The following is a 16879-nucleotide window of genomic DNA, read 5'->3' on the forward strand; positions in this document are numbered from 1 at the left end:
TCAATGTCAGTCAGTCAGCCAGCCATTATCCAACTCGTTATATCCTAACACAGGGTTGCAGGTGTCTGCTGGAGCCAATCCCAGCCAACACAGGGCGCAAGGCAGGAACAAATCCCGGTCAGGGCACCAATCCACGGCAGGGCACACGCACACACACACCAAGCACACACTAGGTACAATTTAAGATTGCCAATGCACCTAACTTGCATGTCTTTCAACTGTGGGAGGAAACTGGAGTACCCGGAGGAAACCCACACAGACGCGGGGAGAACATGCAAACTCCAGGCAGGGAGGACCTGGAAAGCGAACCCAGGTCTCCTTACTGCGAGGCAGCAGCGCTACCATTGCACCACCGTGGCGCCTACAGCTCAATGTGCTTTATAAAAATAGTTACATCATCAACTATTTTAAAATCTAAATTATAAAGATTAAAATGGATGAGTTAAATACGTTTGAATTAAAAAATAACATCAACAAAAATAAAAATAAAGTATAAAGAGCAACTTTACTTGCTTATTGCTGTAATTACATAAAAAATTAGTTTACTATGTAAAAATATTGTATCTCATAGAGGATCATATGTATTTTCATTTACTTTAATGTAAAACAAAACAACCAAAACAATAGCAATGAGAACTTAAAACATTGTTACCATATCATCAAGTTCCATGCTAAGATCCACTGCTGCTGCCCCAGATTCTGCATCATATCTGTCTATCTCAAAGGCTTTTTTGTAACAGCCTCTGGCTCGAACTTTGTCAGCAGCTATGTCTCTGTAGAAGTGGCCAAGATAACGAAATACTGGACCTAAGTAAGCATCCAGCTTTGCAGCCTATAAAACACAAACATTTTTCCATCACAAGAATGAAAGCTGCAATACTGAGCAAGTTACCGGGCATTTTTGGCCCAGTAAAATGCTTGTAATGAGAATTAGCCAGACAGCAGAACGTTATACCAATCATGAAAGATAATGTATATAGAAAACTGATATCTTGGTTTTGCCTAAGTGCATTTAGCATACTAGAGATGAGGACATTGAGCTGGTGATTGAAATATCTGATGAGATTCCTTATGCAGCACTGAGCACTCTTGACCCACCAACCTCACTACTATCATTCAACATTCATACCCTCAAATAACCATTTAAGAAATGAGTAAAGAGTAACGAGTATTTTTTGTTTGACTGCTTTCCGACCTGACTGACTTCCCTGTACAGTTGGTCTCCCACTTCTGGGTAATGCCCCGAAGCACACTTGTTTCTTCCCCCTTGGTCTCTTCTCTCGTATTTATGCATACAGCACTATTCCCTTTCATTCTTACACTTGCTGCTCCCGCAATGCTGTCCACCATATACATATTCTCTCTGTCAATAGCTTTACAACACTCTGAGACAGGTCATCTGCATTGGTGTACCTTCCTCCAACTGACCCTGGACTTTGGCGCTTTTTCCTCTTTCCTCCTCTCTGCTCCACAAACTAATTGCAGTGATTCATATGGGTAACTCAGCGCTCCCTCAGATATCATGATACTTGGCAGCTGTGAATCTACTTGGCCCTCTAAATTGTCAGCCCAGTCATTATAATATGTTTAGTATTCAAACATTATGTTGAAATATTTTAAAGAAATAAAAAAGTACAGTTGGGAATTCTTGCTTGAAACCTTAAACTTAAATTTGAAACAAAACACACTTGAACATGCCCTTGATGACTAATAAATATTAGTGAAATGTCAATAATTAAACTATGCACAATGTATAGACTACAATGCGAATTAACACTAGTGTAGTGTTTTGCATCACACTTTACAGAATTGCAATGATTGGGCTTGAACTAGTTTGTGTCTATTCATCAAACAAGCTCAGGAAAGTGTTTAGCAACTTGAACTATGTGAATATGCTACAGTTATTAACCCATCAAAATACATTAATATTAACATTTCTAATTTCTACTGTAAATACCATTTCACATCTGTTGACTTCTATGCCTGTGGAAAACATTAGGATGAGAAAGGGGTTAAAGGCTTGGAAAGATTTGATTTTAACAACGTTTGCAAACAGACACTGCAGTGTCTTCAAATTCCCTTTATCAAGAACTTTGTTTGACTAGCATTATGAACCATTTTCCTCATTTTTTATTATAACTGATTTGACAACTTATGTAACAAAGATCATTTGAGTTGGTTTTATTCACTGTAGACAGCTGTTTCTGTTTCAGTTAATCACTTTGGTTCAAGTATACACTATGTCATTGATCATTAGTACTTGCTTGTTATATTTGCTTAATCAAGCAATGGGCTATATGCTTACAAAGGTATCACATGATTTTAAAAGGAAAGTGATATATTACTAGTTTCTTTCTTTTCAAATATCTTAATTTTATTGCATCACATTTTGTAAAATAAATGTTTGGAGCTTTAAAATAGAACATCTATTCACGCACTAATACAGAACACATAAAATTATTGTGAATTATCAAAGTGCTTAAAACTTCTGCACAGTACTGTATATGTATCTATTTTTTATATTTTCAAGTGTGTGTCTATGTTGGTACTGAATTACTGTTACTGTCATGAGGAGTGACCCGCAAGTAAGAATTTAATTGTATTATGTACTCGAGACAATTATGAGCATGGGAAATGCACTATTTAAATAAAATGTATAATAATAATAGTAATAATAATAAACTTAAACATGTGACAGATAAGGAAGAATATTAGAAGATAACAGAATGATAAACTAGAAACACTAGAGGGAGAAAAATAAACCTATAAGACATCAAAAATGAAATAAAGAGCAAATGGAGATCAGAAAGAAAAAAAGGTATCAAAGAAGAGACCGGAAGAGTATTGAATATTCAGTAACAAATTTCAGGCTTCTCTGTTGAACAAACAACTGCTTTACAAAAAATGTGAGTATACTATAAGAAGAAAGTATTTTAATTTCATTTTAAGTCTTGTGGATCACAATGAAGCTTAATTCTCTCTCCCATATATGAAAAGTGTGAGATGATTTTGGAATGTGCTCCATTACTGCTAACACCTGATCATCTTTGTAGTCAGTTTAAATACACCGTGCTGCAGTCTGCAGTACAGACTGCAGCTGGATATGTGGTGTAGAGCTAGATATTGGTAACATGCAATTTCAGCCTCAGTCATTCTCACAGCTGATGTAACATTCAGAGACTTACGTATGCCATATGCCATTGACACTAGAATCCTTGAAGCCTACGAAAAAAAGTCGTAATGCCAGGTCACCTTAAATTCCTTCACACCTCTTCATCAACGTCTTTGTTTTGCATATATGTCAATAAGCACAAGCAGCCTGCTATCCCATCCCTCACCGACAGAACAGCAGTCTGACACAAAGTTCTCCCAGCTGAAGTCTGTTTATCGGGTGTGAGGTGTCTGGAATTGTATAGGGTAAATAATATACCGTTATTTGGAACTAGCAAAATACCCGCGCTTTGCAGCGGAGAAGTAGTGTGTTAAAGAAGTAATGAAAAAGAAAAGGAAACATTTTGAAAATAACGTAACATGATTGTCAATGTAATTGTTTTGTCACTGTTGTGAGTGATGAGTGTTGCTGTCATATATATATATATATATATATATATATATATATATATATATATATATATATATATATATATATATATATATATATATATATATATATATATATATACATACACACATACATATATAAACATATATATATATACATATACATACATATCTACATACACAGACACACACACACACTCACATACACACACACACACATATATATATATATATATATATATATATATATATATATATATATATACACACACACACATACACTCTTTGAGGTGCAAGCAACTGTTGCTGGGGGTGGCAGAATCCATCAAGGAAGAAAAATGAAAAACATTATTTGTACAAAATCTTAATTTATTTATCCATTCCTAAATAATTAAATGGGCAGGCTATTTCGTATCAGTGCAATACACTGTTTGTTAAAACGTATGACTCCCGCTCTTACGTGCAAGTCTGCGTGGATATTATGAACTATCGTATCTGTTCAAGTTCTATTTAAATTTTAAATAGAAGGAATTTTTATTTAGTTGATAGAAATATCTTTGGTAGGAATGTAAGTTAAATGTAGGCATCATTGCATAAATTTTTCTTCACCATACAAATGTAAAGAGTAAATTCGCCTTACATTCCAACCAAAGATATTTGTGTCAACTAAATCAGGGGTGTCAAACTCAATTGCACAGGGGCCAAAATCCAAAACACACTTTAGGTCGCGGGCTGAACAGGATAAACATTTATTGAACAGACTCAAACTAAACTTTTAAAACTTTAAATCTTTTAAAACGTAACTTTTTTGAACATAAATATGAATAAAAACCGACAGGAATATTATTCCGGAATAAATCAACTCAAACCTTAAATAACTTATAATATTTTGCTCTCCATAAAAATATATCCTGTCAAAATTATACAAATTCAAATATGAACATGCTGCATAACAAAACCTGGAAATATAAATAAAATTTGTTCTTTTCAGCAATAACAAATCAAATCATTCAGTTGTCTTTGCTCATATGTCATTTTATCAGAGCTGGACGCCTGGCATCTTTTTTTGGCAACAAGTTCGTTTATGTTTGGTGTGAGGTTCTGTGTTGTGGAGATTCTCAGGATGGACTGCAGGTGGTCATCAGTGAGGCGACTCCTGTGTGCTAGTTTGTTAGTCTTCATTCACTGAGAAGAGTTTCTCACACAGATATGTGCTACCAAACATGCACAAGGTTCGAGCCGCATGTAGACGGAGCTGGAGCATTTCTGCGGGAATGGAGTGAATAAACTGTGCGGGCCCTGCAGTATCGTACTTTGCCTTCAGTGTGCCATTACACTGCAGCTCAATCACCTCCATCTGAATCTGCACAGGTGCAGTTTCCACATCGACGGCAAATGGGTTGCGAAACAACTCAAAATTCTTTTTTTGTTCTTCAAAGTCACCAAAGCGCCGTGCGAACTCAGTGCGCAGTGCGCTCAGTTTATCAGCAAAGTGCATATTTGGGAACACCGTAGTGCCGGGTTCAATATTACTTGACAACAGGGAAAGTGGGGCAAGCTGCACGGGTGCATTTGTGTCTCCCATAAAAGTAGCTTCACTTAAAATCACATTGTGATTTTGCACGGGTAAAAACGTCTGTGTAGTGTAGTGTCAGATTCTTCTTTAACTCTTCTGCATTGCATTCAGGTCTTTCAGGTTATCCTGATGTTTTGTCTCATAGTGCCGTCTTAGATTAAATTCTGTAATTACAGCCACATTAGCTCCACAAATGAGACACACGGGTTTACCGGCAATGTCAGTAAACATATACGCAGCCTCCCATCGGTTTTTAAAGGCTCTATTTTCAGAATCAACTTTTCTCTTCGTCATCGTGTGGGCTAGCTTCGCAATAACTTGCAGCATCATAAGCTAGACTTGATTAACGCGGTAAGTGTTGGCAAGGCAGCTGAAGCGCTGCATTATGGGATCTGTAGTTTATTGTGTTACCAGCGCTTCATATCCCCGGGCCATTAATAACAATAATACAGTATATAAAATGATCTCGCGGGCCGGATATAATTACACGCCAGGCTGTTTGACACATATGGATTAAATAGAACTTGAAAAGATATATTTTTTCGAATGTGATTGCGCAATTCAGATCGAGTTGACGTGCACTACAGTACATCGAGCCCACGTGCTATTGTGGTTTTGCCTGCGTGCCTCAATAAGTCACCCTCCCCTCGCTCTTACTTTTTTACCGTTTATCTAATGAATACACTGAGTATGGCTTTAGCAAAAGAATCATTGATAGCGAATAAAGTATCCATTATTTATAAAGCTTCAATTGGTGATCTGTCTTTCTGCGTTAACCGCATATTTTTTCATACGTCTCAAACCAAGGGGATGCGAAGGTAAAATGAATCGGGAAGTGCGCGTACATACTCAGTGCACCCCCTCTCGGGAATCGAACCTCGGACGTCGGCGATAGAGGCGAAGTCTCAACCATTAAACCACGGCATGTGGTTTATCTATTTGAGCGAATGTAGATCAGGGTATATATATACATATATATACATATATATATACATATATATATATATATATATATATATATATATATATATATATATATATATATATATATATATATATATATATATATATATATATATATATATATATATATATATATATATATATATATATATATATATATATATATATATATATATATATATATATATATATATATATATATATATATATATATATATATATATATATATATATATATACCGCAGCAGGGAAGTAGTGTGTTAAAGAAGTTATGAAAAAGAAAAGGGAACATTTTAAAAATAATGTAACATGAGTGTCAATATACAATAATTCTTTTGTGAGTGTTAGGAGTGTTGCTGTCATCAAGGATTTGATTATCATTATTTCTTTCAATCAGGTTCCTATTTGTAGAATGTGTTCAAGTTACATTCCGTGTTTGTGAATCATTGTAAAGATAACAGGTTTCATTCATCGATTCGTTTCTTACTGCATCAATAAACAGCTCGTCTTCCTCTTTATCTGAGACGTGACATTGCATGCACGGGTTTTTACACTGTGTTCCTTTAGCGGGACATTGACTTTTACCACCGTGTGCTTTGTTTCCGCAGTAGCTGCACTTATGAATATGCTTGTATGTATCACACGCTTCATATTTTTTGCTGCCTTCTCAATTGTGTAATTCGGTTTTTGTTCAGCACTCTTTGGAACTGTTGCTTTTTGTCTGTGCACTGTGTCATTTCACGTGAGCCGCTCGGTGTACATGCATCGAAGATTTCCAGCTGTGCTGGTGCCATCTCGTGCGATATCCATGGCTGTATTTAATTTAAGCTAAGACCCGGCACTTAAAAGTTTCTCTCGCAGTTTCGCCGAGTTTGTGCCAAACACCACCCTGACCATCTCATCTTCCTCTGAATAAGCACAGTCCTTCACCCGTGAATATGTAGCGGTAGTGTTTCTATTGGATTGCCGCTGACAGACGGCCTTATATGGGCAGGCACTAAATTACGGGCATCGAGCACAAGTCTATTATAGTATATGGACGAAAAAATAGGTTCCAGTTATGACCATTATGTGTAGAATTTTGAAATGAAACCTGCCCAACCTTTGTAAGTAAGCTGTAAGGAATGAGCCTGCCAAATTTCAGCCTTCTACCTACACGGGAAGTTGGAGAATTAGTGATGAGTCAGTGTGTCGTCAGTGAGTGAGTGAGTGAGTCAGTGAGGGCTTTGCCTTTTATTAGTATAGATACATACATTTCATGTTTGTTCCGTTTTAGAATGATCTGGGTAAACATAGGATGACAGGAAATGTGAGGCAAGAAATGCTGAATAGATAATTAAAACAGAAACTTTTTTTTTTGTTATAGTAACAATGACAAAATGCTGATGTGAAGTGTATAATGCGTGAAAACTGAAGTCCAAATGTCAAATAAACACTTTCACAAAACGTATAAAACGAAGCAAGTGAACTTTTATTCAAGAATATAACCGAAGAAAAAGACATCGCTCTATTTACATGTTGCCATCAATAAGTAAAAACCCAGGCCCAAATATCAATTGACACAAAGTCAAAATGTCTGCTTGGCTGGTTCAGGGGTAAGAAATGCTATCTCATAATCAAATGGTTGCAGGTTCGAGCACGGGCTCTTCTCCGTTTTGAGTAGTGAACTGCTATTATTATTACTATTAAATAATAAAAAACTTATATTTGGTTTAAGTCTGTAACACCCAATGTAAATTTTTGCTACCTGTAAAAGATATCGCTGAAGGGATATAAGCAGAAACACCAACGCTGGTGAATCATGTCCTCTTGGTATCTTGTTCCCACTTGAATTTTTAATGTCAATTGAAAATAAGTTGTCATTTGAACATGTTTTTTTCCAATCTTGCCCAATCTCCAAGTTATGCTGCAAGGTACTGAGAATGCAGATAGACAACTTCTTTTTGGGCACATGCACAGTACACATAGCACTGTCAGATCTAAACACTAGTGTGGAGAATTGCTTGTGTACTGAAGTGACTTTAGTTGCAGGTGGAAGACCCACTTTATTTATGGTACCAAGCAGAGTTGTGTTGTGGTGTAGCAGTATATTAGCCAGCGAAAGCAACGTGAAGTTGTCTGTTACGATTCCGTCTTTGTCCAGAAACGGCTCTATAAGCTTTATGACCTCAGTCTCAAAATGTATTTCTCCTATGGGACGACTAAGATCTTTTCCTAAATAAGGAGTGGCATTGCACATTGGTTTTGTCTCCTGATCTGCCGCAAACCAAAACATTAGGTCAAATTTGTTGTTGGGCTTGGTTGCGATGTATTGCAAAAAGGACAATGGGCATTGGTTGGAAACAGTTGCTTATCAACAGTAATATGATTCCATGGGTTGTAACTCAAAACACATTTCTTAACAAAATGTTGCCAGATATCTGAGATCGCAGCAAATTTGTCATTTTTCACACATTCTGCCTTGGTGTCTTTGTTGTCAAAACGCAAATGCCACATGATAATCTCATAGAGGTCACTGGGCATTGTATCTTTGATTGCCGGTACAACAAATAGTTCTGAGCAGGCATCAACCATAGCACCAGCTGTGGTTAACGCTGTTCTTGTGAAAAGAATGGAGATAAACAGCATCAACTCAGAGAGGGAGAGGCAAGTTCGTTGTACCACATGAACATGACTGAGAGAATGAAATTGAAAAGAAAAATAAAACGCTAACGTTCAAGAGTAGCAAAAATTTACACCAGACTCATATCAAATATGAGGTTTTATTATGTAATAATAATAGTTCACTACTTAAAACGGGGAAGAATCTAGGCTCAAACCTGCAGCCTTTTGATAACAAGGCAGCAGTTCTTACTTCTGCACTAGCCAAGCAGACATGTCAGCTCTATGTCAATTGATATTTGGGCTTGGGTTCTTACTCATTGACAGCAATATATAAATTGAATAATTATCTTTTCTTTTGTTGTATTCCTGAATAAAAGTGCACTCTTTCTTAAATGGGACATACAGTGTAATACTAGAGATATCAACACTTTGTTGTACATTTACTTCTATACTGAAAGCAAGAATTGTTTGTAGGAACAATCAATTTGAAGGTTAATGTACTGTCTTGTCTCTCAGTCACAGGAGATACAGAAAGAAGATGTGCATTTTTATTTATTATCTTTTTATTTTTTTAGAAATTAGTAATGTGCGGACAACTATAAATATCTATAAATATTTTCTGATACATCATTCATAGTTAAATTACTTGTACACAATGTAGTTAAGGGCTAATTTCAACCTGTCATCAGTGACTCAAATAGTATGCATTCATCAAAAATTATTAATTTATTTTAATTTAAATTTGTATGGACAGATCTTTGCCTTGGAGGTCAAGTCTCATTAGGAGGAGTGAAATAGCTCCAGAACTTCCAAAAGACTCAAAAACAGTGGCATATCTAACCACAATGCCAAAACAACTTAAGATTTAGAAAGACTTCTCTCAATACTTTTCAGAAGAAAGCAATACTAAAGTATAGTTTCAAGATGCAAGCAAAGCTGCTTAGTAAAATACAGATATATGCAGTCTGCATAAAATGGATAATGAAACATCAGAGTTTCTTAAAACCAATGTTGATAAAGTGAAAATAGAATTGATTTTTAAAAAAGGAAAAACAGCTCACAGAAAAAAGTTCATCAGTGAGGCATTTATGAACTTACTTTAAGCAGATTGGTCTGAGCTTTGGTCTTATCTCTTCTTGTTTCTTCCCCCATGTACCAGTAAACCATGCCAAGACAATAATGGTAATTTCCAGAAGAAGGGTCCAGTTGTATGGCTTTCTGAAACCTTTAAGAATATAGAAAAAATATGTTTACTGCACAAAATAAGCCAAAGCATAAACCTTGCATTTTTTTTAAAACAGAACTATGTTACTAACTTATTACAGTAGATACTGGAATATATCATGATTCTGAGTAAACTGTGATTGTTGGGAAAGAAAACGCAACAACTGATGTATACCTCCGACATATATTAGTTGATAATGCTGAATACAACATAATTCCACAAAAGAAATGATGAACTGGTTGATTTCATTAAGATTTGTTTCAAATGTTTATTAATAACATATATATGTACACTACAAGTTGTGCCATGCTACTGTTAAAGTAGAAATATTTGCTTATAATCTCATGTTCTTGAACAGTTCTCATATTAGAATAAAATGTGCTCTCTCTACAATTTGTACTTTAGTGAGAATAATCAGGTTCCCTTTAATGTCAAGGGCCCATAAGCATGAGAAAATGAGATGAAGTATAATAATGCAAAATTATATATATATATATTGCTATATATAAAAAGATATATACATATATATATATATATTGCTATATATAAAAAGATGTATCCATCGCTTAGGATGAGGTCATGGTCTTGTTTGATGTCGTTTCGTTATATACCATGATTCTGATTCATTTAGCACTATAGAAACACTATTAATGAGACTGGAAAGTGACCCCCCCATAGAGACAACAACCAAACTGTCCACTAATGACATAATGCACCTAATATCACTTTGCCAAAATATTCACTTTCATTTCAACAGCAAATACCACATTCAAAAAGGCGGCATGCCAATGGGATCGCCGTTATGAGGACTTCTAGTGGAACTGGTAAAGCAGCGATTTGAGAATGCGGCTGTATCCCAGTTCACACCCAAATTTTGGATACGCTACATAGACAACACATTCGTCATACTAATAAATGACCAGCTGAACGAGTTCTACAACCACATCAACACAATATTCCCTGCAATCCAATTCACCATGGAAAAAGAAATGAACTGACACATCAGCTTCCTGGACATCTACATTGAAAGAAATAATGATGCCACCCTGACCACAAGTGTTTACCGTAAGGAATGCTATGCAGACAAGATATTACACTTCGCCAGGAACCACCCTGTATCTCATAAACGGAGCTGTGTTAAAACTCTATTCAGAAGAGTCCACACCCATTGTAATACGAAGGAGACAAAAATGAACGAAAAACACTATCTCTTCCGTCTTTTCACTTCAAACGGATGCTCACAAACATTTATTAATCGATGCTTTCACAGAAGATGCCAAAAAACTCAGCAAACATTCGACTTGAACCAGAACCCCCACCCGGTACTCACTTCCTTATCACCACAAGGTGTCTGAAGGTGCAGCACGCATCCTGGCCAAGTCAGGCATCAGAATAGCACACAAACCCTCAAACAATCTACGCATGGTCCTCTTTAATGCTAAAAACAAGAAATTGACAGCAGAAACACGAAACACAGTTTATAGAATTCCATGTAGATCTTGCCCAGCGGTATGCAAAGGACAAACATCAAAAAGAATCGCAACACGTATACAAAAACATCGCAATGCCATCAGAAGAAAGGACTCACGATCACTGATCTATACGCATACTAAATCAACAGGACATACATTTAACTGTGTGCGTCCAGGTGTCTGTGTGTGTGTCTTCTGGTGAAGTGCGCATGCGCGGGGCCACACAGCATGTGTTCAGTCTCTATATGTGCATTCCCTGTGTGTGCAGAGACAGACACACACACAGGTGCGTGTGCACGAGAGAGACACACACACACAGGCACGCGAGACACATACACACAGACAGACACACACACACAGGTGCATGCGAGACAGACACACACACACAGGCGCGTGCGAGACAGACAGACAGACACACACACACACACGAGACAGACAGACACAGACACACACAGGCGTGAGACAGACAGACACAGACACACACAGGCGTGAGACAGACAGACACAGACACACACACACAGGCGAGACACACACACACACACACACACACACACACACACAGGCGCGCACTTAAGAGAGACACACACGCAAGAGACAGATACACACACACACACACAGGCGCATGTGCATTGTTGCAATGTTACTTTTCTTGGTTGTGTATTAAATTACGGATTTTTCAAATGTTCATTTTTTTTTCCTGTGCTTAAAACTCATTAAAAAAAAAAGTGTTTTTAGCGAGCGGGTCGTAAGGCTATAGCACAAACTCTTGCAGTGTTAGCTTTCTCTGTTGTTCAAGGTTTTCTTAGTGTTATTCAATGTTTTTACATTTAGTTTACTATTACGCTTTGAATTCAATGGTACAATTAACTATATTTGTGCTTATATTAAAAAAAATATATATTTACATACAGTTCATACGGTCTGGAACGGATTAATTGTATTTACATACAATCCTATGGGGGAAACTACTTTGGTTCACGACCAAATTGGGTTACATTTGGAATGTTTGGAATGAATTATGGTCGTGAACCGAGGTTCCACTGTATTACGGTCAGACAAAATCACAGGCATTTTACGGAGATACAAGCCAGTATTACTGAGAGAGAAAATTAAAGGCACACAATACAGTGACACGTATTACAGCCACATACAAGGCCCCTTGCCATTTAATATAGACTGTTCCTACTAATGTTTATGCACTACTGTTCTAGCGCCCGTTATTGTAATGGGCTTAATGTCTAGTGTATATATATATATATCATACACATACTGTATATATGCAGAAAGAAAGACAGAAACTGCTAGAGGGCATACAATACACAAGTTGCATGTTCAAATAAATACTTATTGTTTCTCACTTTTCCTCATTCATTCCTCTCCAGGTGAGCCTTGTCTTCAATTTCTCCCAATTCCAACTCTTCTTAGTGAGGAGGAGCAACTTGTTTTATGCTGGACCCAGGAGTACTTCTGACATCACAATATTGCACCCATGAAGCATGTCTGGGTCAACAGAACATTCTTAAAACAGGGAAACTTTCTTCCCAGGTCAGAAGAGTAGAAGAGTTGAAAAAAAAAAACCACTTTGATACTGTGATTCTGGAGCCTTTTTTATGTTTAGCATATATATATTTTTCTAGGTAAAGCAAAGACAATTCTTTCAGGCAGAGACTTTAAGACTGCGATATATTGGGGTCCTACAGAACCTAATCCATACATAGCACATGCAAATGTGCAATATTGGTAATAATTGCATTGGTCAGAGGAAAGTGAGCACATATAAGGCCTCTTAGAATGCTTCAAAACAAGAAGCCCAGTCAGCACAGATTTGCTGCTGACTCTATGCCAAAGCCTTCACTCCACTGAAAAATGGAACTACAGATTTGTCAAAGTTCTCACTGAAGAACTAAAATGAGAACTGCACTCTTACAATTGCTTCTCTTTAGCTGTATTTGTATATATACAAATAATTATACTGCAATATGTATTAGGAATGAAAGCTGCATTTTAAAGCAAGTTAAATATATCCTTTCTTTTGTACCATATTTCTCTTGTCTTAATATTTCAACCACAGTTATTGAAGGGAGATTATATAGGGATCACTTGCCCACTTCTTAAGGCAGAAGCTGCAATGTAAATGGAATCATTTCGGCATTACTTAATGTAAATGGAAATTGGATAAACAAAAAAAAGTCTATAAAACATATTTTATAGTAGATTACAAAACATGTTGGGCATTATGTATTTTATAGATGAAAATCACCATAAAGATAGGGAGGGAACCTAAAAAAGGCAAAGACGAAAACTAATTTCTCTATTATTAAGTAGTGCTCAACATGATCTTAGTGAAAAGTAATAGACATTACAAATAAAGATTATATGGATTGACAGCAGAAAACTACAGTGTTAAGATGGTAATATCATAAATAGGCCAAAACCATAGAAAACTATTTCAGAAGAGTGAGAAGGATAGTGTTAAATAGACTTCAGTGATACCGAGTTATTATTGTTGATAATTTTCCTTTAGAAAAAAAATGATGATTATCAATGTAATCATTTAAAGCAGGGCTAAACAGCTTACTAAAAAGAAAAATACCACTTTCTGCCATCAAGTGGTATAGTCAAGCATCATTACACAACAGTTTTGTGTGACTGGATTGAATCTCAATGGCTTTTAATCTGGCAGGGTACCAATTATATTTATGAAATAGGCTTTTTTGCTTGTGGCATTTGTTAAAAAACATCAATAGTCCAATATAGTCTAAGGCATAAGTCAAAAAAACAGCATTCATTTGGCTGAATACAACACTTAGCAGGTAAGCAAAGAGAGAGAGAGGTTAGGACCACCAACCACGTGATGAACCAACTCAGGATCCCAGATTAGGACCCGAGTGCACCCATTGGTGACACCTCAGCACCACACTAGTTCAGTTGGAATGGAAACAATGTGAGGTTTTTTATGGTGGCTAGAGTGCTAATTCTGCCATCAACCCCAAGGTTTTCCCTACAGGCAGGCAAGCAAAAGAAGTGAACAATTTTATTACAACCTAGAGCAAGATTCTTAAATCAAATGAATAGGTTATGAATTTGACGTTATTTAAAGTGTACTTTGAAAAAAATGGTCTATTGATCATTTATGGTTTTAAGAAAGAACTGCAGAGAGTTCAAATATTACCCACTGTACTGTACAGTCTTTCAGATGTAGTACTGATGGCATGTACACAGGCACACACATACACACAGGTAGGTATGTGCAGGTTTAACATTGCTTGGGGAACTGCCTATTGTGTACTTTACACCAAATCTGTGTATTTTCCTCCCTGTCATGCAAGTATAGTAACTTCAGCTGTGACTTTCTTCTCCATAGATCACATCAGGAAAAATAGTTTTATAACATAATTGGGAAATTTGAGTGGATATTGTGGCAATCCAAAATCATTCAGAGATAAATAAATCATCATATAAAATAAGCTTGTTGTTAAAATTAATATACCATACCTTTAGAAAGTATTCAGTTCACTTTTCACATAACTTTTTTCACATTTTATGTTGCACCTGTATGCTAAAATCATTTAAATTAATTTTTTTCCACATGAAACCACACCCCAGATTGACAATGTAAACACAGAATTGTAGGAATTTTTACAAATTTATTAAAAATAAACCACTGAAATATCACATTCACATAAATATTCAGACCCTTTGCTATGACACTTGTAATTTGACTCAGGCACATCACATTCTTTTGATTATCACCAAGATGTTTATACACCTTGTTTGCAGTCCACCTGTGGCCAAATCAATTTATTGCACATCATTAGAAAAAACAAACTATGACATTAAAGAAATTGCCAGTTGAGTGTAGAGAGGATTGTGTCAAGGCATTGACCTAGGAAATGTTGCAAAAGGAATTCTTCAGCATTGAAGGTTCCTACAAGAACAGCAACCACCATCATTTTTTCTTTTCTTAATTTTAATTAGAAGCAAATAATAATCCATACAATCAAATCAAACTTAACAAAACCAAAATTCAACCCTAACCCAAAAGAAAGAGAGCAGAGCCAGCCAACAAAGCAAATCTTTGAAGGAGCAAGGAAATAAGAGTGTCCTTTTCCCCAATATAGAAAATTATTCTAAAGTGATAGATTCTGCCATATTTAAAAAGAAAAAGTTTTGAACAGATCCTATAAATCAGAATTTTGACTATTTTTCCAATTTCAGACAGTACAGTATAGAACATCAATTACCCACTGACTTAAAGGTTGTGGGCTGGGATTCTTCCAGTTGAGTAATATACAGTAAGTCTACATGCTAGTAGTGAGGTAAAGGCAATTACAATTTGTTTGTCCTTCTACACTTTAACCCATCTGGGATTGCATCAAACATAGCTGTTAATAGGTTAGGAGTGATCATGATAATTAGTGTGATAATTATTTCCAGATCACTTTTCGCATATTAATCAGATCACTAGGACAGCATTTTTTCACTTAAGAAACATAGCTAAAGTTAGGCCTCTTATATCACTGAAAGATGCTGAGAAATTAGTTCACACATTTGTTTTCAGTCGGCTAGATTACTGTAATGCACTCGGGACTACCCAAAAAGTACATTAATCGTTTGCAACTAGTGCAGTATGCAGCTGCTAGAATCCTAACTAGGAAAAGAAAATCCGAGCACATTTCTCCAGTTTTGATGTCACTACACTGGTTACCTGTGTCATTCAGGATTGACTTTAAAATTCTGCTTATGGTTTATAAAGCCTTAAATAATCTCGCCCCATCTTATATATCGGAATGTCTGACACCTTATATTCCAAATTGTAACCTCAGATCCTCAAATGAGTATCTCCTTAGAATTCCAAGAACAAAACTTAAAAGAAGTGGTGAGGTGGCCTTCTGCTCCTATGCACCTAAAATCTGGAATAGCCTGCCAATAGGAATCCGCCAGGCTAATACAGTAGAGCACTTTAAAACACTGCTGAAAACACATTACTTTAACATGGCCTTTTCATAACTTCACTTTAACTTAATTCTGATACTCTTTATGTTCATTTCATCATAATAACTATTCATGGTGGCTCTAAAATCCATACTGACCCCTACTCTCTCTTCTGTTTCTTTTTCTAGTTTCTTTGTGTTGGTGGCCTGCGCCACCACCACCTACTCAAAGCATCAGGATGCTCCAACAATGATGGATGGATTAAAAGCCAGAAGTTTACGTGACCATCATCATCAAGTCATTCCGTGAGAACCCTAAATCCAAAAAGGACCGTTTCATTTATGTTAGGTAGAATGCCCAGAGGGGACTGGGCAGTCTCATGGTCTGGAATCCCTACAGATTTTATTTTTTTCTCCAGCCGTCTGGAGTTTTTTTTTTGTTTTTTCTGTCCACCCTGGCCATTGGTCCTTACTTTTATTCTATGTTAATTAATGTTGACTTATTTTGTTTTCTTACTGTGTCTTTTATTTTTGTATTCTTCAT

The 16879-nt window shown here is 36.2% G+C and overlaps 1 protein-coding gene across 2 annotated transcripts in view; it reads right to left on the reverse strand.

The window, feature by feature from the left end:
- ttc37 (tetratricopeptide repeat domain 37) overlaps positions 1-16879 on the reverse strand; it is a 197322-nt gene that overhangs the window by 89485 nt on the left and 90958 nt on the right. For both annotated transcript variants that reach the window (XM_039759363.1, XM_039759362.1), the window contains exons 14-15: positions 9803-9929; positions 653-832 (exon numbers count right to left, since the gene is read on the reverse strand). In XM_039759363.1, the coding sequence (XP_039615297.1) occupies positions 653-832; positions 9803-9929 (307 nt within the window). The remainder of the gene's footprint in view (positions 1-652; positions 833-9802; positions 9930-16879) is intronic.

The sequence above is a fragment of the Polypterus senegalus genome, chromosome 7 (assembly GCF_016835505.1).
Source record: "Polypterus senegalus isolate Bchr_013 chromosome 7, ASM1683550v1, whole genome shotgun sequence".
NCBI classification, from domain to species: Eukaryota; Metazoa; Chordata; class Cladistia; order Polypteriformes; family Polypteridae; genus Polypterus; species Polypterus senegalus.